Source organism: Scomber scombrus, chromosome 12 (genome assembly GCF_963691925.1).
Source record: "Scomber scombrus chromosome 12, fScoSco1.1, whole genome shotgun sequence".
NCBI classification, from domain to species: domain Eukaryota; kingdom Metazoa; phylum Chordata; class Actinopteri; order Scombriformes; family Scombridae; genus Scomber; species Scomber scombrus.
This window is the reverse complement of record NC_084981.1, coordinates 27,168,294-27,195,004: the sequence shown is the minus strand read 5'-3', so window position 1 is coordinate 27,195,004 and position 26,711 is coordinate 27,168,294. Positions and strand designations below refer to the sequence as shown.

Genomic DNA, 26,711 nt, shown 5'->3' with positions numbered 1-26,711 from the left:
ACAGGTTTTTTTAGATAACAACAGAGGTCTAACAGCACAGAGGAATATTATGTTTCAGACTTTGGCGATACACACTTCAATTTATTGTTGGTTTGGTTCTGCAAATAAGATTCTTGACAATGAGAAAAATATATAAAAATCACCAGAGATATATCTTTAACCCTCACATACTGTTCATATTCTGACTCATAATTAGACCAATCAGTCATTAATCTTATGGAAAAAAGGATTATTTTATGGTCCAGGAGAATATTTTATATAATATGATGAATACAACATGTTTCATATCAAAATTGTGCATTTGTATATAGAAAAAAATCAGCTGCACAAACATTTTATATTTCCATCTTTGTATACTGTGGTTCATGATTGGAAAAGTTAGGCTAAAAGAAATGTTCATGGAGAGGAAAGAGAGGAAAGAAAGGAGGAGAGTTAGTGTCTGTTCATGGAGAGGAAAGAGAGGAAAGAGAGGAAAGGGAGGAAAAAGAGGAAAGAGAGGAAAGAGAGGAGGGTTAGTGTCTGTTCATGGAGAGGAAAGAGAGGAAAGAGAGGAGGAGAGTTAGTGTCTGTTCATGGAGAGGAAAGAGAGAAAAGAGAGGAAAGAAAGGAGGAGAGTTAGTGTCTGTTTATGGAGAGGAAAGAGAGGAAAGAGAGGAGGAGAGTTAGTGTCTGTTCATGGAGAGGAAAGAGAGAAAAGAGAGGAAACAGAGGAGGAGAGTTAGTGTCTGTTCATGGAGAGGAAAGAGAGGAAAGAGAGGAGGGTTAGTGTCTGTTCATGGAGAGGAAAGAGAAGAAAGAGAGGAAAGAGAGGAGGGTTAGTGTCTGTTCATGGAGAGGAAAGAGAGGAAAGAGAGGAAAGAGAGGAGGAGAGTTAGTGTCTGTTTATGGAGAGGAAAGAGAGGAAAGAGAGGAAAGAGAGGAGGAGAGGACTCATGATTGGAAAAATTAGGCTAAAAGCGTTTAAAATGTGTTTAGGGTGTTTTTACAGTTTTAAAATGTAAATCTGACCCTGACCAGTATGTAAGGGGTTAATAGACTAAACACAATCTATTCACTGTTAACTGAAGTGCTTTTAAATATCATACCTGTGATGTTTTGCCGTTCCTCTGGAGCTGTTGGCTGCTGTGGTGGTGATGTTGCAGTGTGCAAAGCTGGACTCGCAAACATTGCCTTGGCGAGACTGAGAGGAGCGTTTGCAGTACTGCTGAAATAAACAAGAAAGGGCAGAAAAAGTCAGTATGTGAATAATCCTTCATGCAATCACTGCTAATGATGTTTTATAGACATGCAACAGCACCAGTCAAAAGTTTGGACACCGTCGTCTCTAAATCACTCAGTATTTCGTCGTTCGGAGAATGTCTGAAGTTCCAAAAAGTCACCAGGAGTCGTCCAGCTGAATGCAGTTAGAGTTTTATTGTCGACAGCAATACCCGGAGCCAACATACACAGACAGAATCTATGCATAAATGACACAAAGAGCTAAAACCTGGGGTCTTTTTTATACTGTCTATATTGCTGACCCTTGCAGAAAAGTTTCGACCCCCCCTCCCTCGGTGGAGTGAGTTTCAACCAATCCGCTTCTTTCCGCCCCCAACATGTACTCACGTTCTTGGCACCTGTCCTAAAGACGCCTTCAACCACCTTTTATGGCTACTCCTTCCGTTTCTATGCTAGCAGGTGTTTCGCTATAGGGGGATTTTGGATTACATCATTCTCGGCCTCCAGTTCTGTATTTTTCCACTTACTGGGTGCTGCCCCCTATCCTCCACAGCTGGTATTAGCTGTGTGGGCAATGTTTATCACAGATTTCTTTAAGTTCAATATTACCCAATTACTCTTATTACTGCATTATTTTCTATAGTACTAATGCTAATAATAATATAAAAGTGTGGTATATATAATCACATATATTGTGGCTTTCATGCTTATTTGATTATAAGGTACTTATTCACTCAATAACTGCAGAATCACATACACCTTCTTCGTTTAACATAATGCCTTCAAATTTGAAAATCTCCAGCAAATAATAGTCAACAATCAAGTACCCTTTTAGCAGATACAACATTGTTCATTGTTAGTTATTATCACCAAAATTTTACACTACAGCACATTTTTTAAGAGAATGGGAAGGTGTGGTACTTGGATTTTTCACGTCACGCTGATATAAAGTGTTCCCATTGAGAATAAAAGTTTCTCCTCCTTCCCAAAGCTGCGGTATATTGACATTTCTTAGATCTCTTCTGTCTTTCTGTCAACCCCCCCCCCCCCCCCCACAGCTCTTTCTCACACATCGAGAGCCTCGGGGCTGGGAGTGTCTGCTGTCTCGATTCCTGGAGCCGATTGTCAGAGTCTGAATAGAGTCACGTTACATCTATTTCTACCTTTTCCCACCTTACTCAACATCACTTTCGCCTTTTCTAGGATTCTAGGTAGATTCTCCTTTGTGGAGAGCGGAGGGAGGCTGCTGATAGTTTGATAAGATCAACAGCACAAAGGCTTTTGCAGTCGTGTCACAAATCTTCTCGCATCAATGCCGGGTGGCAGTATCACTCAGGACCAGACCTGCTCGTAATGGCTTAATATGCGACAGCTAAGCCGCAAAAAAAGAGATACTTAGGAGAGATTAGAGATTATTGGTCTGTTAGTTTAGTAGCATTACAAATAAGTGAAATAAATAGCTAATAAAAGATGAATAAAATATTAAAAATAAACGAAAGGAAAGAATAAAATAAAGTCATTATAGAATAAAATGAGTAATACTGGAGATGTTATGAGTAAAACAGCAAAAATAAAGAGGTAAAATGAGACATAAAGAGGTTAGGGGAGAAGTTATGAAGAAGAAAACAATAAAATAAAATTTAAAGAATTGTCCAAGTAGTAAAACAGGATAAAATAGAAAATAAAAGGCAGATTAATGAATAAATAAAATTCAATTGAAAGCCAAATTAATAAGGTAAGTCTTAAGTTTGCTTTTAAAAATGTCAACACTCTCTCGTCATATTTGTTAATTTACAATATTACTACGTCCCGTCTTATTATGTTGACAGACATCGTAATTCAAGTGGTGTTACCATAGACTGTATATAAGAAATGGACGTAACATCCGTGACGTCACCCATTGGTTTGTGGACTGCAGCTCGGAGGCAAATAGTATCAGATCTGAGCAGCGCCATCTTGAACATTTCAGGTGCATGCTGGGAAAAATAAAAACACGGATTCTACTTATATGGGCATCAGGAGGAGCATGAGGCGCCCCCCTGAACCTGTGAACCAATCAACCTGTCAATCACGACGTAGCCACGCCCTAATGCATACCCTGCTTTATCGTCAAATATAAAATCAGGGAGGCCAAAATGTCCCAAATGAACATCATACTGCATTGAAGAAGGCTTTAAACTAGCGATTGAGACCATAAACACATTTTGAAAACGTTTACTGAGGTTAGAAATCAAGTGAGAAGTTGGTGAATTCTCCATTGACTTGTATAGAGACGGAAGTCCTTTTGACACCAAAACGGTCGCCCCCTGGTGGCCTTTTGATAGATTGCAGTTTTAAGTTACTTCCGCGTTGGCATCATTTCAGAGGACCCGAACTCCCCGCCTGGGTGTTACGCTGCCAAAATCTATTCGCTCTTGCAGTTGAGTTGTATATAAATGTAATTTCAAGGAGCCACATAACCACATAAGGAATTCCTCCTTTAACTAGCACCGACTTAATTAACTTATCATCACTTAATTATATTTAGTATTAAAGTAAATGCTCCTCAGCCCTAAATAATGTAAAATCTTTAAAGTAAACTGTGGCAAGAGCCTTTACTTTAAAGTATGCATGGATATAATTTACATCTGCCTCACACCTATTATTGCATATTATTCCTGCTGTCTTGTGCTATCTCTTCTGTAAGTGTCATCTGCATCAAATAAGGCAAAAATAGCATGAAAGTATTCATTAAAAAAAAGTCCTTTCAAAGCCTGGATTCATCACAGAGGGAAAGGTTGATTAGTAAATGTATGTAATTAAGCTCTCAGTGCGTCTTTGTGCTGTGTGATATCAAAAGAAAAATAATCAGAATTTAAACACTTATAGAGACTGTGAATTATGTTCAACAGCACCCAGTATTTAAGATTCCCTTTTATACAGTATGCATGGGTGTCACATTACATCTTTGTGAAGCTGTCTCATGTACAAAGTTTTTCTTTAGACTAAAAATAAGTCGATGCAAACTCTATAGCAATGATTGACAGTGTGGTTCATCGTGTTCTACACTGAAAAGCGTACATGCTATTTAGCTAGTTTTGTCTTTTTTGGTGGCTTGGATTGAACAAGTTGCTTCGGAGGTTTCTGCCCGAATTTATCACCTGTCCTTTAATGTGTTAAGAAATGCATCTTCTCTTTATTGCTCTCCATCCCCCTTTGAATCTCTTTCTCATCCACATCGATCCCTCCTTTGTCCCTTCTCTCTCTCTCTCTCTCCCTCCTTCCTTCCTTTAGCCTTCATGACACAATATCTAAATCAGCACTACTGTGGTGCTATGTACTGTAGGTCCCAGGTTCTCCCTTTAACCTTTGTGTCGTCCTCCCGGGTCAAATTGACCCTGTATGTTCCTTCTTTCCTTCCTCCATCCCCCTTTCTTCCTTCCTTTCTCCCTTTCTCCCTCCCTCCTTCCTTCCTTCCTTCCTTCTTTCCTCCGTCCTTCTTTCCTTCCTTCCTTCTTTTCTTTCCTGTCTTCCTTCCTCCCTCCTTTCCTTCCTTCTTCCTTCCTCCCTCCCTCCTTTCCTTCCTTCTTCCTCCCTCCCTCCTTCTTTCTTTCCTTCCTTTCTCCCTCCCTCCCTCCCTCCCTCCCTCCCTCCCTCCTTCCTTCTTTCCTCCCTCCCTCCGACCTTCCTTCCTTCCTTCTTTCCTCCGTCCTTCTTTCCTTCCTTCCTTCTTTTCTTTCCTGCCTTCCTTCCTCCCTCCTTTCCTTCCTTCTTCCTTCCTCCCTCCCTCATTTCCTTCCTTCTTCCTCCCTTCCTTCCTTCCTCCCTCTTTTCCTTCCTTCTTCCTTCCTCCCTCCCTCCTTTCCTTCCTTCTTCCTACCTTCCTTCCTTCCTTCCTTCCTTCCTTCCTTCCTCCCTCCCATCCTTCTTTCCCCTTTCCATCCTTCCTTCCTTGACTCGAGGACAACAGGAGGGTTAAACTCTCTCTTCATGTTCGCCCCCGTCCCTGGAGAGACAATATGCAATGAAACAAAGCAGCTCTTTTTGATTCTGAGCTTCACAATGCGCTCGACAAAAGCAGACTCATTCAGTTTTTCCACTGCGGCAAAAAGATCTGCTGTGAACTCCTCAAAAGAACTCAGGACAAAGCAAGGAAGTATTTTGGGTTTTATACTTTAAAAGCATAAAAAAGATGTGAGAAGAATAGCGCTGGTTTGATTCCTTATCTACCACAAAAACCAAATCTAACGTTTTTTATATCTAACTGACGATGACAGTTTTTCTTTCCTCGACATTATCTCGGCATCGTCTAGACAGTTTCTTGTAGACTTTTGTAACACGAGGTAAGAGAGACCTATTTTTGTGAAACGCTTTGCTCCTGATGTACTTTTATGGCTTTTTTTCTCAGTACCAACTTTCTAGTTTGATGTCTGACTAACAAGGTTGTCACTGACGCAATCCCTTCTGAGGCCGCCGTTACAGGACACCAGCCTCATTAGTGGCACACATGCTGCCATGGTAATGTGACTATTCGGAGGTTTGGAGGCTAATTTGTACTAATAAAGCTTTGACATACTTTCTTTTGGAGCTTAAATTTATACTGTTTATAGATCTTCACTGAAGCAGAAAAGCAGGAAAAAAAACTAATGCATGAGTCCGTTTCTTAGCATCTTCCAAAGAAAGGTGTTGGGTCTGATTCTTGCCATGTAATTTAAATTATAAAAAAACTATCTTTTTAACGTTGCTGATATGACTTTTAAAACTCAATTTAGCTGTCTCCTACTTCTATGTGAGAGATTTGAAAAGGTGGACTTTCAGATTAGTGGGAATTTTCCTTTATAGCTGCATCTGACAAATATTCCCATCATTCTTCATCACGACACTTTCACTTGTATTTACTGCGGGGTCGAAGTCAAATTATTCCCTCATTGGGTTGTAACGTTTTCTATCTGGAACAACTTCTTCTTCTTCTTCTTCTTCTTTCTAGAAAATCATAAATTGCATGTCAAGCATCTTCTTCTTGAGTGTTATGCGGCAGTTGGTGTCCGCTATGCTGCCACCTACTGGAACTAGCCCATTATTTTTATTTCAGTTAGCTAAATTATTTTGTCACAGCTAGGTTTAGTTTTAGTCTCTCAAATTTGAGATTTACCAAACTTACTAGGCGTATAAGTCAGGTCTGAAGGGATCTTCTGTCCTCTATCGTCTCTTTTTAGAGATAAATTATTAATATAACGCAGATCAAATATGTTTAAAGGAGCGATGAGTTAGACCCAACATCACACCCTGTTGCATCTCTGTCTGCGGTCTGACTGCTAAAATATTTCTGTCATCATTTCTCACTCTCTGATGTTCTGACACCGCTCACAGTGGAGCTGCTAATTGATACAGAAGCTTCCAGTGAACCAGTTGCTCTTTTCTCAGCCTTTGATAAAAGGAAAAAAAAAGATATGAATTTTCAACAGTGGAACATTTACGCTAGCAACCTAAGAGAGTGAACTCCAATAATTCAAACAGAGGAGGATCTGTTAACGCTTAGATGTGCTTTTTAATTTATTCATGGTACGGTACAATTGGCGCTGCTTGTCTTAACAGAGAGGAGTGTCAAAGTTCGTTTTTGGCTTTACAACGCTTTGGTTTTTACAGCCGAAACAAAAGGCAAAGATTTGTGTTTAACTTATTTATCCGTTACACACCAACAAAGAGCTCTGAAGTGCCTCCGGTTCGTTCATGCTGACACTGTGTAGCTCAGCAACCATTTTGTTTCTCTTTGAAAACAGATTGAAGCTTTAGAAAGGCTTCATGAGGAGGAGGTGTCATACAGCAACACTGACTAGTTTCTCGAGGTCATCAATATAAATGTAATGTTTTCCTTTGCACAGTTGCAGGCAAAAGGAACTGCTCTTTAGCTCTTTAGCTCCATAAACATGCACAGATTCAACCGGTAGAAGTAATCATCCTCTGACGGTGACCTCCTGCCTCAGTTTGGACATTTGTGGTGCAAAGAGAGGATGTAATGGCATATATTAATGGATATATATATGTGTGTGTGTGTGTGTTCGATAATGGATGTTGTAATCTCTGGTATAGGCACTAGCATACTCTGCATGCCTCTGGCAGTGAGGGTTTTTTTTATTTTTTTTAAAACACTGACATACTATCTGGAGAGAACCAGGAGATGGTTTTTATGATTTGTGCAGAGATGCTGGCATTAATAACGCAGCTTTACAGCATTGTAAACACACAACCACCCACACACATGCATGCACACAGCTACACACACACACACACACACTGTAGTATTAGAGGTTGAAGTGAAACAGGCTCACCAAGGTCTTGTTCATGACAGAGACAGAGCAGTTTTAATTATGTGCTCCCACAATGACAGACAGACTCGGTGGCACACCTGTGGAATTCATGATAGGGTAATGAAACCTGATTGATAGAGAGAAAGACTGTCTCACTCAGAGCCACTCTTTAGTTCATTGCTTAATCAAATACTTCCAACAAAGGGGCCCCGCAGTGCTAATTAGAGGTGCTCGTTGTGTATAACTAGTCAGTGCTGCCTTTGTATGACCTACCTGAATATGCAAAGGTATTCATCTACTAGCACACCTGCTTAAACCGAACAATGAAAAGTACAAATCTAATTTAAAGTTAGATACGGTAAGATGAAATGGTGAATCAATAGTAGTGACAGAGACGGAGGGAAATTCAACATAAGCCTGTTGTGCTATTGTGTGTGTATGTGTGTGTGTGTGTGTGTGTGTGTGTGTGTGTGTGTGTGTGTATGTGTTCATGCTCTTAAAACACCACTGACCCTATCCTTGTTGCAGTGCGTTCAGAAATGTCGGTAATTGAATGCCTGCAGACAGAAATCAATGTGATTCTGTTTGCACGGGCTCACAAAATAAACAAATAGAAATAATTTGCATGTAAGTTTCCCGAAGGCTTTTCGTAGAAATGAAATAAATAAATAAAACGAGATTTAAAAGCAACATTTATACACTAAAGATCAGCTTTGTTTTTCCTGAACAATACATTCTGTAGAGTCGGTAAACAATAATCAGTAATTCATGAGCCAGTGCTAATAGAGTAATTAGTAAAATAGGAGCTAAAGGACAACTTTTAAAAATGGTTTTAGTTTAATGTGATTCTATTTTGTAATCTCATTGTATTTTAAATCCTCTTCTCTTATTGGGAGGAGACCTACTTTAGTTATGGTTATTAAAATACTACTAAAACTGTATTTTGTGTATAGTTACTTTTTTCACATTATCTCCTGAAAGAGGAAAGAAACATCGGCACATACAGTATGAGCATAACTATGTGACATTACAAAAACATCTGGAGCCAGTTGTGGAAACTAGATGTCTTCAGTTGACTTACAGCTGTTAAGCCTATGAAAACAATGCATGTTGACAGATTCTGGATTTGTAGATGAGCAAAAAGGAGTAGATTTAGATGAGTCTTGTTTTTGTGGAAAACAGACCCAAATTTGCTGAATGAAAGAGCAGATTGCAAAGAAAGCTGCCTCTCTCTTTTTATCTGTATTGTTTTGTCCCATGTGGATGTAACCCTGTGCAAAATGACAATCAGCTAAACACCTTCCTCCGTCAAGCACTGGAGACTGAGCTCGTTGAATGTCAGTTTATTGACAGAAAGAAGGGTGAAACTGAAAAAACAAGCACAATCACCAAAACATATTACATATTTAACATCAAACTTAGGCGAAAGAACAACACCTCAATCATCACCCGACACACCGAGAATGACACCAAAGGCATGGAACGCTGCAGATTGAAGCAGACTGCAACAGCATGTGCAGTCCTATGGCTGTCCTGTTTGTTATGCACCTCCTTAATGAGTCACATGGTGCAAAGATCAGACTCCCAAAGGCACACACTACCAACACAACACACCAACACCGGAGGAGACAAACTAAACTATAGAAAAAACAATGTCCTGTTGGGGACAGAACATGTATAATTATGCCAACAACATCAATTTAATGATAACTAGATATGTGTGTTTTCCCAATAAAATGCAGTGGGAGATGCTGTACAAAGTCAACATGTAGAAGCAGAAGGAGAAGGAAGTCTAATCAGGCAAACACCTGTGCAAGTTTCCACTGCCTGGAAACTCGTGTACGACTAGTCTGGCCGAGAAAGAAGAAAGAAAACTTTTTTCACTGTAGTTTGCAGCACGAGAGGCTGGATATGATGTTGTATGCAGAACTCTGTGTGTATTTACATAATGTTAAGTAAGTATTGAGGCATGTATGTGTTGAAAGATTTCAGCTTTGTGTTACAAATAACTCAAAAACTATAACTACAGATTTTATGTTCTGAATTAAAGGAGGCGTGACTGAATATTTTGATATACATGCTTCAAATATTCAACTTGGCACACTGACCAAATTCACTATCTATTATAAAGCTTAAAACTTAAAGTACAGTGACTTATTTATGTATTAATTGCTATATACTATTTACACTTTAAAGGATCTTATTTTTATTATTAATGTCAGGTTGGTTTATTTTATGTTACATGGGTGCTGAGGTCAGTGGATGGTAGGTGGTAGAAGTGTATTTTTTTAACATCCACATCACCACTACGGGTGTTATTTACCCCCCACAGTGAGGTTAAACCCATAGGAAGACATTTACGGGTTTAGCTGCAAGAGGCTTATTACAGTTAATCAAAACTGTGGTGAGTTTGTGTCTTTTGGGAAAAAAGGGATGTTCTTTTTGCTTATGGCTTCAAAAACCTACGAGAGAATTTATCGACTGTGTACACATGGCGAAATAACGTCAGACTTTTTCTTATTATGTGTCAAATACCACCATTGAAATATGTGTACTACTAATGGTAAATGGACTGTACTTATATAGCGCCTTTCTAGTCTTTTCGACCACTCAAAGCGCTTTACACTACAACTCATTCACCTCATTCACACACATTCATAAACTGATGGCAGGCAGCTACCACGCAGGGTGCCAACCTGCACATCAGGAGAAAGCTAACCATTCACTTGCATTCATACACCGTTGGCACAGCAACAGGAGGTTGGGGTTAAGGGTTAAGTGTCTTGCCCAAGGACATGTAGACTGGAGGAGCCGGGAATCGAACCGCCAATCTTCCAATTGGAGGACGACCGCTCTACCTCTTGAGCCACAGCCACCCCTTCATCAATATCAAGTGGGCTTTATTTTCCATCTTAGGTGTTGATATAAGGCACTTGTTGCATGTAATTTAATTTGTGGCAAAGCCTTTTGACTTGCATGTTTTATATTAAAGGTGCCTTACAAATAAAGTTATTATCATTATTATTATTATTATTATTATTATTAAGAGTTTGAATGAAGATCTCGAGCTGAAAGAAGATGTTGGTTTGAACATTTCCTCCTACTGACTTCCCATTCTGAGAACTGCAGAAAGCAATGTTATGGTAAGAGCAGTAAAGCCCTACAAGAGCTAAACCTTTAGGAAATATGTTGATTTTCTAGATGAGAGAATGCACTCATAGTAGTTCAATATCAATAAAATAAAGGCGGAGCAATAAAGAGCAAAAGAGAACATAAATGTGATTGGTCTCAGCTCACCAAACAGACCTGCTACATATCAGTCACCCATTTGTTTTACTGTGGTGTGTTTAAATTTTCAGGTTGACAGATATGTACACGAATGCATTTCCATGTACAGTACAGTGTGCACAAATGGCCTTTTAGTTTATTGGTTTTGTATTTGCACATACAACAGAAAAAAGTGACACCTCTTATATTTTCTTAGCAGCTTTGACATTTAAGTCAAAATTGAAATGAATCATGATGCATTTCTCACAGTTTCTGAATATAAATCTTACATTTAGAGCCTTATAATGTTAAATCTTTAATAAGTGCATGGAATCTAAGGTCTAAACTGAGGGTTGCATTGCGTCAATCCGCCTTTATATCCGTGTAGGTTTGTGGAGCCGGTTTGTTTGTCCTTGGCAGCCTGCTCAACTTGAAGGTAATACAGGCAGGCGTACCTGACACATCGTCTTCACAAACTTCCAGATTTCACAGATTACTTTCAAGCCTTGGTTCGTTCTGTCTCCGAGCTATATTTCAGATATCTGAACCCTTTGTGAACCGAAACTCAAGCGGAGGATCCACAGGCGGGAATGTTCTTATGTTTTAAAGTCTAAGCTCCAGATTAAAGTCGACAGTGTCTTTGCAGCCCTGCTCCGCTCAGTCCCCTTGTACTTATGTGACCTGTTGTTTCATGTTAGGCACTGAATCATATTAAACAGAGGTTTGGACACCGCACTGCTGGGCAAGTCCTCACACTTGGCTCTTTTGTCAATGCCTCACAAAGCAACCCTGACCACTACTGTACAACCGTTAGCTTAGCTTTAGCACAAAGAAAATGGAGAGAAGGGTAAAACAAATAGCCTGGCTCTGCCCAAAGGTAACATAATCCATCTATCAGCATCTCTAAAGCTCACTAATCAACATATTTTAGTATCTTGTTTGTTTAATTTGTATGAAAAGTCTTTTGGCAACAAGACTTCAAAGAATGTTACTGCCAAGAAACAGTTAGGCATATAAACCCTGGTAAAATAAACAAACATAACTTCCTGTTTTTTACACCTCTTTGTATGGATTTAAACAAATGAGACATAATGTGTTAATTAGTCATAATTCATCAAGAAAGAAGCCCAAGTATTTATATGCACCAACATATTCTAAAAAGACTGAGCCAAAAATAATGTTTTGTGTCCTTCTTTCCATGCTTTTCTTTCTGAAATGTATTATTTGTGTTTTGATGAATTGCTAATGTCCATTTATAACAGCACAATCTAACCACATTTAACATATTCTGAAGGCCAGACTCAGAGACTCAGACAGCTGCCAAACATGGATGTAAAACACCCTTAAAGCTTGAAGGGAAATGTGTTAATTAGTTAGCTTTAATAGCCAGAGTGTAGATTTTGTTATTGCATTTTCTCCCCAGTTACCAATCTGTATGCTAAGCTAAGCTAAGCTAAGCTAAGCTAATTTGATGCTTCCTGTAGATTTATCAGACAAATACGAGAGCTTTATCGATCTTGTCATCCAACATTCGACAAGAAACTACATTTCCTAAAATGTCAAAATATTGATTGAAGCTCTGGTTAAATTTAAGCATCAAAACAACTTGGTTAAGGTCTGAGAAAGATTTCCCTTCTTGACAGAAAGAGTCGGTCGAAGTCACAACACTTTTTTTATGCCCAACTTTTCACCTTCAACCCCTTTTGCAACACTTCAGAAGAATTTCACCCAACTTCCTGCATTGGCAAGGATGTTAAAATATAAAATATACTGTATCTAAAGATCGATGCCAGCATTTTTCATGAAAGGACATTTTACAGTTTATTTCTGATGTTGCCCAAATGAGGACATTTGCTGCAAATTAGGCCAAGGACTGATTATCTCCTGTGTAATAAACTGCACAACTGAATTGTGATTATCTTCTATGCAAACTGGGTCTCTTACACAGGTTATGGATTTCTGTGCTTGTCTCACCCAGTGATTTATTATCCATCTTGTATATGTTTATGTGTTTATGATGGATAGAGAGTCCCTGATGTATATGCATGTGCTCTGCTTCATTGTAAATTTAAAATCATGGTTGCATTGCCCTTGGAGGAAACATAGAATTGATCTAATAATGCTCTCGTGTCAAACGTGTACAGATTAGATAGGTTACTTATATGATGAGCTTGTAAAAAAAAGAAAAAAGGGAGGGAGGGAGGGAGAGTAAAGCTAAATTATGCATAATGGTGCACACACATACACACATGCACTCTCCCAAGGTAATTGAAGATGTGGATTTGACTGACATTCAAATTAAAGTAACCGCACATCTGGGAGAGATGCGGTGACAAAGAGCAGTGAGAAGATGATGAATGACATTGCTAGCCAGCGACGCGCTCTCCCCAAACCACTGAACAATTGCTCGCTCGAAGACCTGTGAGCCTCATGCAAGCAGCCAGGTGGAGATGGGAATACAAACTGATTTGTATGCAGCTAAAAACTGCAGGGGGGGTAATGAATGTGACAGGTACTAATACTCCAGAGGTGTTACATATGTGTAGTTTAAATGTCTGATCTCTTTAGGTTGGTTTTTTTTTATAACAAAAGATTATGCATGTGTGAAAAATAAACTAATAGCACATGTATGAAATCTTAAAAATAACAATAAAGGTTGTGTTAGGGAATTTTCCATAACTAATATGCACTGGGTCAAACTAGGCTTTGCGGTCATAGCAAGGCCACACACCAAATATTGGGTTTAGACACTGTCTCCCCTTGAGATAGTGGTAAGCAGTGAGTCTGCTCCTTTTGGGGAAAACAGGAGGCATTCTGATAGTGTTGCTATAGCAACCGAGGTCAGATATGTCTTTGACTGTTTTCCCTGAATGGGGTAAAGGTAACTGGAGTCAGAGGTTTGATATAGTGTTGGATGTAGGACAAAGATCCTGAGTGAGGTCTAAGCAATGTTTTTTCTATAGACCAGTAGATTAAATTCTGTATATTGTAGATGTGTTGGTGCTGCCCATATTTGGGCATGGCTCAACCTTGGGCATTATCTGTGTGATTTAAAGTCTTACCCCGGAGAAGAGAAACTTCAGAATATGAAGGGAGCATCAGAACATAACGTGTACTGATCATTCGCTCATTTCTCCTTGATCAAGTAAATAAACCTTTTCAATGCAAGACATCCTGGACTCCTTTCTACTCTCTCCATTGATGTATGGGCTGCATAATTAAAATCATTATCAGCTTGTTTTTCTTGGTGGAGTTATATCTTTATGCTGACATGAGCAGTAGAAGCAACTGCAGATGCTTTTGCCAATATATGAAACCCCACTCTTCGGAGTCGTGCTGATATATTTAACCACAACTACTTCAAGCTGATGTCATCTAAGATATGCCGTCTTCTGAACATAAGATCTTACAGTAAATCTTAAAAAGAAATGGGAACACCTTGACACATGAAGACTGTTTTACAGGTGTATACAGACATATCCGTGTCCTTGACTAGGAAGCAGAAGCTTTTGAAGGGAAGGCAGAAGGAGGAGAAAAAAAAAAAAAAACCCAACAACAACAACACAGCAGTAGTCACCTCATGCATTTGCAGGCTGGCGTTGAGATTTCTCGTCTTGCCATCGAGGGAGTTATGGGAATTAGTGGTGTAGTTTTTCAGACTGCGACTCTCTTTCAGGTGGATCTGGAGCTTCTCTCTGCGCCTCCTGCGGAGAAAGAAAAACAGGAGTTTATTTTAGGAGCACTTTGACCACCGTCAGCGAAATTAAAGTCAGTCCTTTACCGTCTGCAGAACAGCAGGTCTGCAGGTTTTCACTTCAGTCAAACTACGCGATTTTACAGATTATTAAATTACAAAGTGTTAAAAACAGCTTTGTGTGTTATGACTTGTTTAACCCTTAACCCTCCTGTCGTCCTCCCGGGTCAAATTGACCCCATCTCTTTTGACTGTTCCTTCTTTCCTTCTTTCCTTCCTTCATTCCTCTTTCTTTAATTTATCCTTCATTCTTTCCTTCATTCCCTCTTTCTTTGCTCCCTCCTCCTTCCACACTTCCTTCCTTCCTTTTTCCCTCCTTACTCCTTTCCTTCATTCCTTTCCTTCCTTCCTTCCTTCCTTCCTTCCTTCCTTCCTTCCTTCCTTCCTTCCTTCCTTTTTCCCCTCCCTCCTTACTCATTTCCTTCCTTCCTTCCTCCCTCCTTTCCTTCCTTCCTTCCTCCCTTCCATCCTTCCTTCCTCCTTTCCTTCCTTCTTCCTCCCTTCCATCCTTCCTTCCTTCTTCCTCCCTTCCTTCCTCCTTTCCTTCCTTCTTCCTTCCTTCCATCCTTCCATCCTTCTTCCTCCCTTGCTCCCTCCTTTCCTTCCTTCTTCCTCCCTCCCTTCCATCCTTCCTTCCTTCTTCCTCTCTTGCTCCCTCCTTTCCTTCCTTCTTCCTCCCTCCCTTCCATCCTTCCTTCCTTCTTCCTCCCTCCCTTCCTCCCTCCTTTCCTTCCTTCTTCTTCCATTCCTCCCTCCTTTCCCTTCCTTCTTCCTCCCTTCCTAACTTCCCTCCTTGACTCGAGGACAACAGGAGGGTTAACATGAAAGAATGACTGTGGAAATCCCAATGAGGCTGTCTATTCCAGTCAAAAACTCAACTGCTTCTTTCACTGTGATTCAATTTCAATTAGGGGAGAGACACACTTGAATGAAGAAGCAAAAATAATTATAATACAAATGATATTGATGATTAAGTCGTCGGTACTTGGACTCTACAGGAAGGATTTTATAATTGAGGGACATCAGTCCTGAGCTGAGCAGCAGCAGCAAGATAAATCCCCCCATGGAGTTCAGACACTGGTGACTGATGACTTCTGCTGTGACTGATAAGGCTGATGAGGTTGATGAAGTGATGAAGTGATGAATCTGCAAAGACTGGGTGGTGATGGGGAAGTGGAGGGACATGCATGCAACGGTTACATGAAAGCATTAAAGGCAGAGAGGGAGAATATATATTTAAAAAGACAGCTACGAGATGATTGGCTGACAATGAAGGTGTGTCTCTGTGTTATCGGTTAGAGGTAACCAGCAGATATGATAATAGCTGACGTCTCAATTGACGCCCCGAGGCAATGACAGCAAGGGAACTATGAGTGAGCGTGCATGAGGGATGGAAATGACAGATGTGTGAGAAATAAAAATACAGACTTGAGTATATAAAAGATCTCGCCCTAAGGCTTCATATCTTAAATTAACAGTCTTTTTGTAGATCAATACATGAAATGATTAATTTTATGTTTTTATCTGTAATGCCACTGTTAAGTTTAGGCAAAGAAATATAATATAAACGATTGCATCTCCCTTCTTCATCCCAGTACTTTGCCTTCATCTCTGACACAAACCACTAATAATTTGCTTGGCCGAAAGATTCTATTGAGACTTTTAAAAAAAGGACTTACAACATTTATTTTTGATAGATCTTTTGTATTTTAATTATTTTCTGATGTTTCATGTTTTTTTATTGTTTTGTTTGTCTTGTAGCACTTTGGGCCTGATTTACTAAGGTCCCAAATAGTGGGTACTAAATTGCGTGCACAGTGCAATAGATTGTGCGTGCTGTTTGCGTGCGTTTTGCAGGTGATCTACTAAGAATAACTGTAAATGAAAACAGGTGCAACAGGTGCAGACAGCAGTATTTAAATGAGGGTTTTGTGTCTTAATGGAGAGTTTGGACGAGCAGAAAGCTGCAAGCGCAAAATGAAATGTGATCAGGTTCTAGTGGAAGAGGTTAACTAATATATTGAGTTATAACAAAAACTAATATTACCAGAAAAACCCACATATGGGAGAGTATTAGTGAAAAAGTCAATGCTGTTAGTAAAACCACAAATATTCCACTCCACAAATATTAACACAGGTGGAAAAACTCCGTCCTGTGTGTATTCTGTCATTGTGTCTCCGTCTCCTCGTTTCCATAGTAACAGCCGGTTAATACCTGTCCTTCATAGGTATTATTTATAGACGCAGTTAGCGTCAGAAATAATACCTTAAGGTTTGGTAAATCACAATGCGTGTGCTAAATAACATATTTGCATTTTTTCCTCCCTGTATTTTGCACACTGGGGTTAAAACGCCTCATATTACATTCATTACGGTAAACTACTAATATTACATTCATTACGGTAAACTACTAATATTACATTCATTACGGTAAACTACTAATATTACATTCATTACGGTAAACTACTAATATTACATTCATTACGGTAAACTACTAATATTACATTCATTATGGTAAACTACTATTATTACATTCATTACGGTAAACTACTAATATTACATTCATTACGGTAAACTACTAATATTACATTCATTACGGTAAACTACTAATATTACATTCATTACGGTAAACTACTAATATTACATTCATTACGGTAAACTACTAATATTACATTCATTAAGGTAAACTACTAATATTACATTCATTATGGTAAACTACTAATATTACATTCATTATGGTAAACTACTAATATTACATTCATTACGGTAAACTACTAATATTACATTCATTACGGTAAACTACTAATATTACATTCATTACGTAAACTACTAATATTACATTCATTACGGTAAACGCCTAATATTACATTCATTACGGTAAACTACTAATATTACATTCATTACGGTAAACGCCTAATATTACATTCATTACGGTAAACTACTAATATTACATTCATTACGGTAAACGCCTAATATTACATTCATTATGGTAAACTACTAATATTACATTCATTACGGTAAACTACTAATATTACATTCATTACGGTAAACGCCTAAAATTACATTCATTACGGTAAACTACTAATATTACATTCATTACGGTAAACGCCTAATATTACATTCATTACGGTAAACTACTAATATTACATTCATTACGGTAAACGCCTAATATTACATTCATTACGGTAAACTACTAATATAACATTCATTATGGTAAACTACTAATATAACATTCATTACGTAAACTACTAATATTACATTCATTACGGTAAACTACTAATATTACATTCATTATGGCAAACGTACTAATATTACATTCATTATGGTAAACTACTAATATTACATTCATTATGGTAAACTACTAATATTACATTCATTACGGTAAACTACTGATATTACATTCATTACGTAAACTACTAATATTACATTCATTACGGTAAACTACTAATATTACATTCATTATGGTAAACTATTAATATTACATTCATTATGGCAAACTACTAATATTACATTCATTAAGGTAAACTATTTATATTACATTCATTACGGTAAACTACTAATATTACATTCATTACGGTAAACTACTAATATTACATTCATTAAGGTAAACTATTAATATTACATTCATTACGGTAAACTACTAATATTACATTCATTACGGTAAACTACCAATATTACATATTCATTACGGTAAACTACTAATATTACATTCATTACGGTAAACTACTAATATTACATTCATTACGGTAAACTACTAATATTACATTCATTACGGTAAACTACTAATATTACAATCATTACGGTAAACTACTAATATTACATTCATTACGGTAAACTACTAATATTACATATTCATTACGGTAAACTACTAATATTACATTCATTACGGTAAACTACTAATATTACATTCATTATGTAAACTACTAATATTACATTCATTATGGTAAACTATTAATATTACATTCATTATGGTAAACTACTAATATTACATTCATTACGGTAAACTACTAATATTACATTGATTACGGTAAACTACTAATATTACATTCATTACGGTAAACTACTAATATTAAATTCATTACGGTAAACGCCTAATATTACATTCATTACGGTAAACTACTAATATTACATATTCATTATTAACGTACTAAATGGACAGCGCGTACTATCTTGCACAGTTGAAAGATGCAAACCTCAGTGCGCTGCGTTAGTAGATCAGCTTGCACATTGTTTTGCGGGTAATGTCAAGTTTGCACACGTTTCTACACACGCAAACCTTTAGTAAATCAGACCCTTTGAGTTTTGTTTTGCAAATGTAAAGTGCTTTATAAATACAATGTATTATTATTATTATTATTATTATCATTAATTCAGGCATTTAAATATATGACCAATACTGTTGTTTTTCAGGAGTGGACTTGTTTCCGAGTTGGTAGTGTGAAATACAAACATTTTTCACTAGAGAACTTTTCCAGAGCAATTTGCAGTATTTCAGACTCCAAAATCGTTGAGTTAACAGAAGCTGGACTTGTAGATTCTTGACCCCACGGAGGTTAAACACAGAGGACTTCCCCACCAGTTAATCAGAACTGGAGAAGCCTTTTGGATGAGAGGAGGAAACGTTTTCAAGACTCTACAACAAGGCCAGCGGCTCTTGACTCAACACCTTTGGATAAACACTGACCTGGATGACTGAGAGTCCTCACAGTGTTTCAGACAGGAAGCGTCAAAGTAAAAGGATCGGACAGAATTACCTAAATATAACTACAATACACAAATAAGTCAAAAGTCTAATATTATAGGCTTATATCCTTCTTAATTCTTCAAAATATTCATAATATCCTGGATGTGAATATTTTTAAAATCCAGGTTAAAAACGTTTCTCCCTTCATGTTTATATTTGAATCTTTCATTTCCACTGAATGTTATTTTAATAATTTTAAAGCAAGTAAATATTTTATGCTCTATTTTAGCCTAGCTTTTTTGTTTTCTTGCTCTCTTTTTATTTTTCTTTACCTGTTTTCTTGTTTTTAATTGTATGAATTTAATGTTTCCAATTTTGACTGTTTAATATTTTGTTTTTATGTAAAGCACATTGAGCTACCCCTGTGTATGAAATGCACTATATACTATAAATAAAGCTGCCTTGCCTAAATATAGCTACAATATACAAATAAGTCAAGGTACAACAATGATAGACCGATATCCTTCTTAATTCGTCTAAATATTCATAATATACTAGATATATCGTTCTTATCCAGAGTATATGCTGTACATGGTTTATGCCCATTTTCGATGGTCATCCACAAATAACTCTTTAGACGGAGTACTAAGAAGGAGTTTTTCACCTATACTTAATCATCTTCTCTTCAGCTCTTTCAAAGCACTTTAAATTTGAATCTTTCATTTGTACTCTATGTCCTTTTAATGATTTTAAAGCAATTCATTATTTTATACTGCAACCTTATATTTAATGCTCTATTATGGTATTTTATTTCTCTCTTTTTCTATGTTTCTGTACTTTGTTTTTATTATTAGTGTGTGTGTGCGCGCGCGTGTGTGTGTGTGTGTGTGTGTGTGTGTGTGTGTGTGGGGGGGGGGGGTGTATGTATGTGTTTACTATTATTGGGTTTTATTTTAATTTCTCAAATTGCATGTTTTTATGTTTTTTTTATTTCCAATTTTTTCGGTTAAATGTTTGTTTTATGTATAAAGCACATTGAGTTGCCACTGTGTATGTAATGTGCTATATAAATAAAACTGCCTTTTCTTGCCTTGCCTTCTCCCTCAACTGTAGTTAAAAGCTAAGTTAATACGATGCAACTTGACAACATTGAATGATTTTAGTTAAGATATTTACAGATGTGTGTTTGACTTGACTTGAATGGCTGTGCAGTAATTGAACAGCAAACTAATATTGCATGGAGTTGACTCAAAAACACCATGTCAGAGGAAATAGCATAATTAGACCTGGTGGAAGCAGAAGGTAATCTGTAATCTGATTTGTCTCGTTCATCTGCGGAAGCTGTTCTTGGTTTTTTCTGACCAGTGTACATTACATCATCTTAATTATTACAACAGCTGTTACCCAAGCGTGTGCGATCACACTGACCTGGATGAAAACGCACCAAATCCCTCCGTCACCAAACGACGCCGTTCTGTCTTTGCACGGATTAATGCTCGTTATTATCAGATACAGCCGATGAAGCTTTTCCTGTTCCTGTCTTTGAAACTCTCGGCTGAATGACAGCGATGTAATGAGGTGTTTACAAACAGCCTCATGGCAAAGCTTCTATTCTCTTCACCTCCGTCGCACTTTTCTTAGAAGAAGAAGGCTGTGACATTCGGTGCACAACACTAACACACTATTCCTGGAAACACTTCTTCTTCTCATCTAAACTTATTTCCTGTAAGTCCTTGGTACAATCAAGTTGTTTATTTAGTGCTTTATCGTGAGAAGGGTTTTTTTTCTTGCTCTTTATGATGGGAGCATATGCTTTGGATTCAATCAAAACAAAGCACTTTTTTGTCGAGAGATGTGTTATTTATCATCTTGCATGAATCGCTATACAACACAGAAAGTTTAGATGTGTTATATAATAAATAATAATAATAAAGCCTGTTCTAGGTGGGAATGCTGCACCTTTCTTTCACCTCACTGCTCTGTATAAAAGCTACAGATAAGGATCTTCTTTATCTCTATATAAAAAGAGTCTATAGAAACACTAAATGTAACTATTTCAGCTTATTGTGTTATATAATACACATCAGCACAGACGCCTGACTTCACATCTTCCTCATTCACTTCATGCCCCCATGTACTGAAAAAAAGGGAAACGCGACTGATTATGAGGTTGTGTGAATCTTTGAACTTGTGAAAGAGATAATCACAGTGTTTCAAATACTTTATGATCACTGAGGGTGAAGATCTCACGCTCTGCTTTAATCTAAAGGTGTTTAAATCCACATCAGATGATCATCATCATAGGAGTTGTGACCCTTAAGAAGGCAGCGCATCAAATTGGGGGTGTCCGAAGGTAATTGCACAATTAACATAAAGTTTACAAAATCTAATATTTGATGTGAAAGCCTTTGAACTGAAGTCTTAAATCTGCAGATAGCTCCACCATCAGCACACACTTGGTATCGTCCCTGGTGATGCTCAGCCTTGTCCACACGAGGGTAATCATCGGCTTTGGTTGCTTGCATGTTTAAAAATCATTAACCTACTTTAGTGTCCTTAAATTTGAGGCTATGAATAGAAAAGGAATGAATGAAATTGAATTATTGTGTCATGCATATATATATATATAAATTGTATGCCAAGCCCACATGAGCTTAAGAGATGCCATAAATTGAAATGAGCCAGGTCCAACAACAGAGAAAGAAAATAAAGAAACCACTGAAGCATCATTCACCTTATTGCACATTATTAAACATTTAAAATAAATACTAATTAAACAATGCATCTCTTCTTTTCAAGGCTTTTGAGATAAGACTTAGCAGACTTAAACACATCAAATTTAAACAGCAATTCCAGTTTTTGCTAATCTGAACCATAGACTGTATATAAAATGGACGTAACATCCGTGACGTCACCCATTGGTTTGTGGACTGCTGCTTGGAAGCGAATAATATCGAATCTGAGCAGCGCCATCTTGAAAATTTCAGGTGCATGCTGGGTAAAAAAAAAGAAGGATTCTACTAATATGGGCATCAGGAGGAGCAAGAGGCGCCCTCCTGAACCTTTGAACCAATCAACCTGTCAATCACGATGTAGCCACGCCCTAATGCATACCCTGCTTTATCATCACATATAAAATCAGGGAGGCCAAAATGTCCCAAATGAACATCATACTGCATTGAAGAAGGCTTTAAACTAGCGATTGAGACCATAAACACATTTTGAAAACGTTTACTGAGGTTAGAAATCAAGTGAGAAGTTGGTGAATTCTCCATTGACGGTCGCCCCCTGGTGGCCTTTTGATAGAATGCAGTTTTAAGTCACTTCCACGTTCGCATCATTTCAGAGGACCCGAACTCCCCGCCTGGTCTGAACACCAGAATAATATTTCAGGATTTTGTCGAGTTATGTCATAGCACAGTAAACTTCTTATGAAATCATACTTTGCACCGTACAAAAGAAAATGGGACTCACTTTTCCTACTTCGCTCAAAATCACAGTTCACACAATCTGTTTCTTCTGGCTTCTAGATACACAATATGTATCATGTGCTTCAGGGCCAAAATACTGTTAGAGATACACATATGTCCTTAATGTTGGCTCTTTCCAAAACCGTTTTTCTTCAGATATTTAGTGAAATCATATTTTTTGATGGTGTTAAAATTACAGCACAGATTATTCCTGTAGATACAAAGCATATCCACCTCCTCAAAAACTGAGTAAAGCTCTTGTGCCCACGGAGAACTGTGTGAATTGATAAATACGACTCTTATTTATTCTGTCATCTGCCGTTTTGGTTAAACAGTTCTACAGATGAATCATGTCTCATTTCTGTTGTGCAGACGCTGGTACTAAACCCATATCTTCCTGAATTGCTGGAATCGGAGCAAATCTATGAACCCTCAAATGTAGTATAGCTCTATTCTGTTTGGTGTCTATAGTTTTAGATTCATAAAAGCTCCACACTCCTGCAGCATAGTTCAGTATGGGGGAGACATGTGCATCATAAAGTTAGGTATATGTAGGCAAGGCAATGCCAATTTATTTATAAAGCACATTTCATACTGAAAGACAAAGTACTTCTCAGAGTACACAAGCAAAAAAGACAAGCAAAAGCAAGCAAACAAATATATTTCATTACAAGCAATGGTAAACAGGTAGGTTTTTAGCGTGGATTTAAAGGTATTGTCTCAAATCCAGGCGGGGAGTTCCGGTCCTCTGAAATGAGGCCAACGTGGAAGTAATTTAAAACTGCATTCTATCAAAAGGCCACCAGGGGGCGACCGTTTTGGTGTCAAAAGGACTTCCGTCTCTATACAAGTCAATGGAGAATTCACCAACTTCTCACTTGATTTCTAACCTCAGTAAACGTTTTCAAAATGTGTTTATGGTCTCAATCGCTAGTTTAAAGCCTTCTTCAATGCAGTATGATGTTCATTTGGGACATTTTGGCCTCCCTGATTTTATATGTGACGATAAAGCAGGGTATGCATTAGGGCGTGGCTACGTCATGATTGACAGGTTGATTGGTTCACAGGTTCAGGAGGGCGCCTCATGCTCCTCCTGATGCCCATATAAGTAGAATCCATGTTTTTATTTTTCCCGGCATGCACCAGCAATGTTCAAGATGGCGCTGCTCAGATCGGAAACTATTGGCCTCCGAGCAGCAGTCCACAAACCAATGGGTGATGTCATGGATGTTACGTCCATTTCTTATATACAGTCTATGCTCAAATCTTAATTCTTCTGGTTCTAGTTTTTTCTACATATGAGCAGCATAGAAGGTAAAGGCAGCTTGACCATATTTAGTTTTAGACTCTGGGAAAAACCACTAATCCAGGTCTGCAGGGTTCATACTGAGTCAGGAGATCTGATGTGTATCTTTGACCTGAACCTTTCAGTGATTTATGGACAAGCGGTATAGTCTTGTAGTATTGCGAAATCGATTCTTTAAGAAACTTGTCATCAGTGAAGTGAGTGATCTGAGAACCGGGTGAACTTTTTTTGGAGCTTTTTTCAATGAACCGCTGCTGCAATCTTCTTACAACATTGGCTGCAGCATTCTGGCTCAGCTGAATGTGTCTGATTGCTGTGTTAGACAAACCTGTGAACAGTCCATAGCAGCACTCTAGTCTGGTAGAGATAAAAGCATGTAAAAGCTTCTTTAGATCTTGTTTTGACATAAAGTACCTGATCCCTGTGATATTTTTTGAGGTAGTAGAAAGCTGATTTTGTAATAGATTTTGACGTGACTACTGAAATTTAATGCTGAATCCAGGATGACGGTGAGGTTTCTAGCTTGATTTAACTCTTCAGGGACAGACTGTTAATGTGAGCATAGACTTTAAGTTTTTCTGTTCATTGGCATTCTTCTTCACAGTCATCCCAAAAACAATGACTTCAATTTTGTGCTAATTTAACTGGAGAAAACTTTGGAGCATCTAGCGGTCAAAACTATTTCTTTGGGTCATTCCTTCATTATCTTTCTTTCTGAAAAGTTATTGTAGTATTTGTAGTATTTTAAGTTTTGCTCTGATTTATCACTAATTTCCACTTATAACATCACAAACTATCCACATTTAACATTTCCTGTAGGTCAGATGCAGATGCAGCACCCTAAACTCCCTTTTCATGTGCTTATGATTGAGCTCTTTAAATTTTAATCATTCATTTGCACTGTTTGTTCTTTTAATGATTTTAAAGCAAATAATTGTTTTATGCTGCAATCTCATATTTTATGCTTTATTTTAGTCAAGATTTTTGTTTTCTTTCTTTCTATTTTTCTGTACTTTGTTTTCTTTTTTATTATAATTGAGTTTTCTTGTTTTAACTGTGTTTTAATGTTTCCAATTGTTGCTGTTTAATCATCCCCTGATATTTAGTTTGTATGTAAAGCACATTGAGTTGCCCCTGTGCCTCGCTTTAATGTATCATCCACATTTTCAGGTCTGAATTTTTATTCTGAGGCTACACTGTGCATGATTTATGGTTCATAAAAATCCTTATTTATCTTACACTGACCCTTTATGCAGCCCTTCAGTTCAGCCTCTGTTATAAACAGGCAGTTTTAACAGTACTAGTAAGCCCACTCTGTTCTGATTGGTTATCTATCCAAAGCTGCTCCTTTGCAGACTTCTGGCAGTAATCAGATTTCACTTATTTTTCTTGTTCTTTACTCAAAGTGGACTCTTCTCAACATACATCTGTAAGTGTTTAAGCCAAAATCTGATCTAAAATATGTGAGTGGACAACGTGAACAATATATGGAACAACCTTAACAACAAAGATTATTATTATGGATGTTTGTTGGCGTGCAGAAGATATAATGTCAGTTTCATTGTGACGTAGAGGTAACTTTGCATATGGAGCATTTTGATCAGGCTGGAGCCCTGATTTTTGACTTTCAGGCAGTATTTTTAATAGCATATGTTCACCTCAAGTTTTGTAACTTTGAGTATGTTTAACATAGACATCCAACATCATAATGTAATTATAGAAAATCACAAAAAGCATGATGTGTTCCCTTTAACTACAGAGGCAGATATTGGTTTTTGCACATTGTATGGGTTGTAGATTTGTTCAAAGGTTTCCTGATGGTGCCTTAGAAACAGTATTTAAAATGGATCTTTCACGTCTGGTGGACATCCGGCAAGTATCAAATCTGATGCATTTCCATTTAACTGCATTTTTGTCTGGCTATTTTTCTCCCCGAAGTGTGGGAAAACCTTTGACTTTATCTTCATTCAGGTCGATCAGATTTGCATGGACACTTCCTCCTGATCTGTATGCATCTTCTCTACTGAACAACCTAGTTCCCTGACTCAATTATGGATTCATTGAAAGCGCCTGTCCATCATGCCTTGATCCGATTATCTTGTTGTCAGGCTGCTCACTCACTCACATCATTATATTACAGGGGGAAGCCTATGGAATTACAGTGCCATCTATCACAGCTCGCTGCACGCTCCATATACCCTGAATGACAGACTGCCGTTACATACCGGATGTTTGACCCATCCTGTTGGAAATACAGAATCTCTCCAGGCAAGCTATACAAAGTTCCCACAGCCTGTGATGGATGTAGGCCATTCATATGCCAGTTAATGTTCTCACACAGAGCATGCACTGTGGAAATATGCAGATAGGAAGAGAGGCAGAGAAAAGGAGAGAGAGAGGGAGATAGAGAGAGTGCAGGAGCCACATGAGCTGACCTTTGGGTTATAATGGACTATGAATATGTGTGCGCACATAATGAGATTTACAAGTCTGGGATTTCGTTCAAGATGTTTGATGCCTCAACATGTTCCACTGGCCTTCACTAAATTAACAAAATGTCTCCTTGGGCATTTCTTCTGCCCACACCTAACTGGCCTTATTTTGCCAAATATCGTAACATTTTGCTTACTTTTGGACCTATGACACATTTCAGCAGAAGTATGGTCAGAGAAAAGTTTGAAAATCATTGGAGCAACTTGGGCTTCAAATGAAAGCAATAAAAGTG

The 26,711-nt window shown here is 37.9% G+C and overlaps 1 protein-coding gene across 1 annotated transcript in view; it reads right to left on the bottom strand.

Moving 5' to 3' along the window:
- LOC133991875 (pro-neuregulin-3, membrane-bound isoform) overlaps window positions 1-26,711 on the bottom strand; it is a 469,463-nt gene that overhangs the window by 16,839 nt on the left and 425,913 nt on the right. Inside the window, exons 7-8 of the mRNA XM_062430470.1 lie at window positions 14,350-14,476; window positions 1,086-1,201 (exon numbers count right to left, since the gene is read on the bottom strand). Coding sequence (XP_062286454.1) covers window positions 1,086-1,201; window positions 14,350-14,476 — 243 coding nt within the window. The remainder of the gene's footprint in view (window positions 1-1,085; window positions 1,202-14,349; window positions 14,477-26,711) is intronic.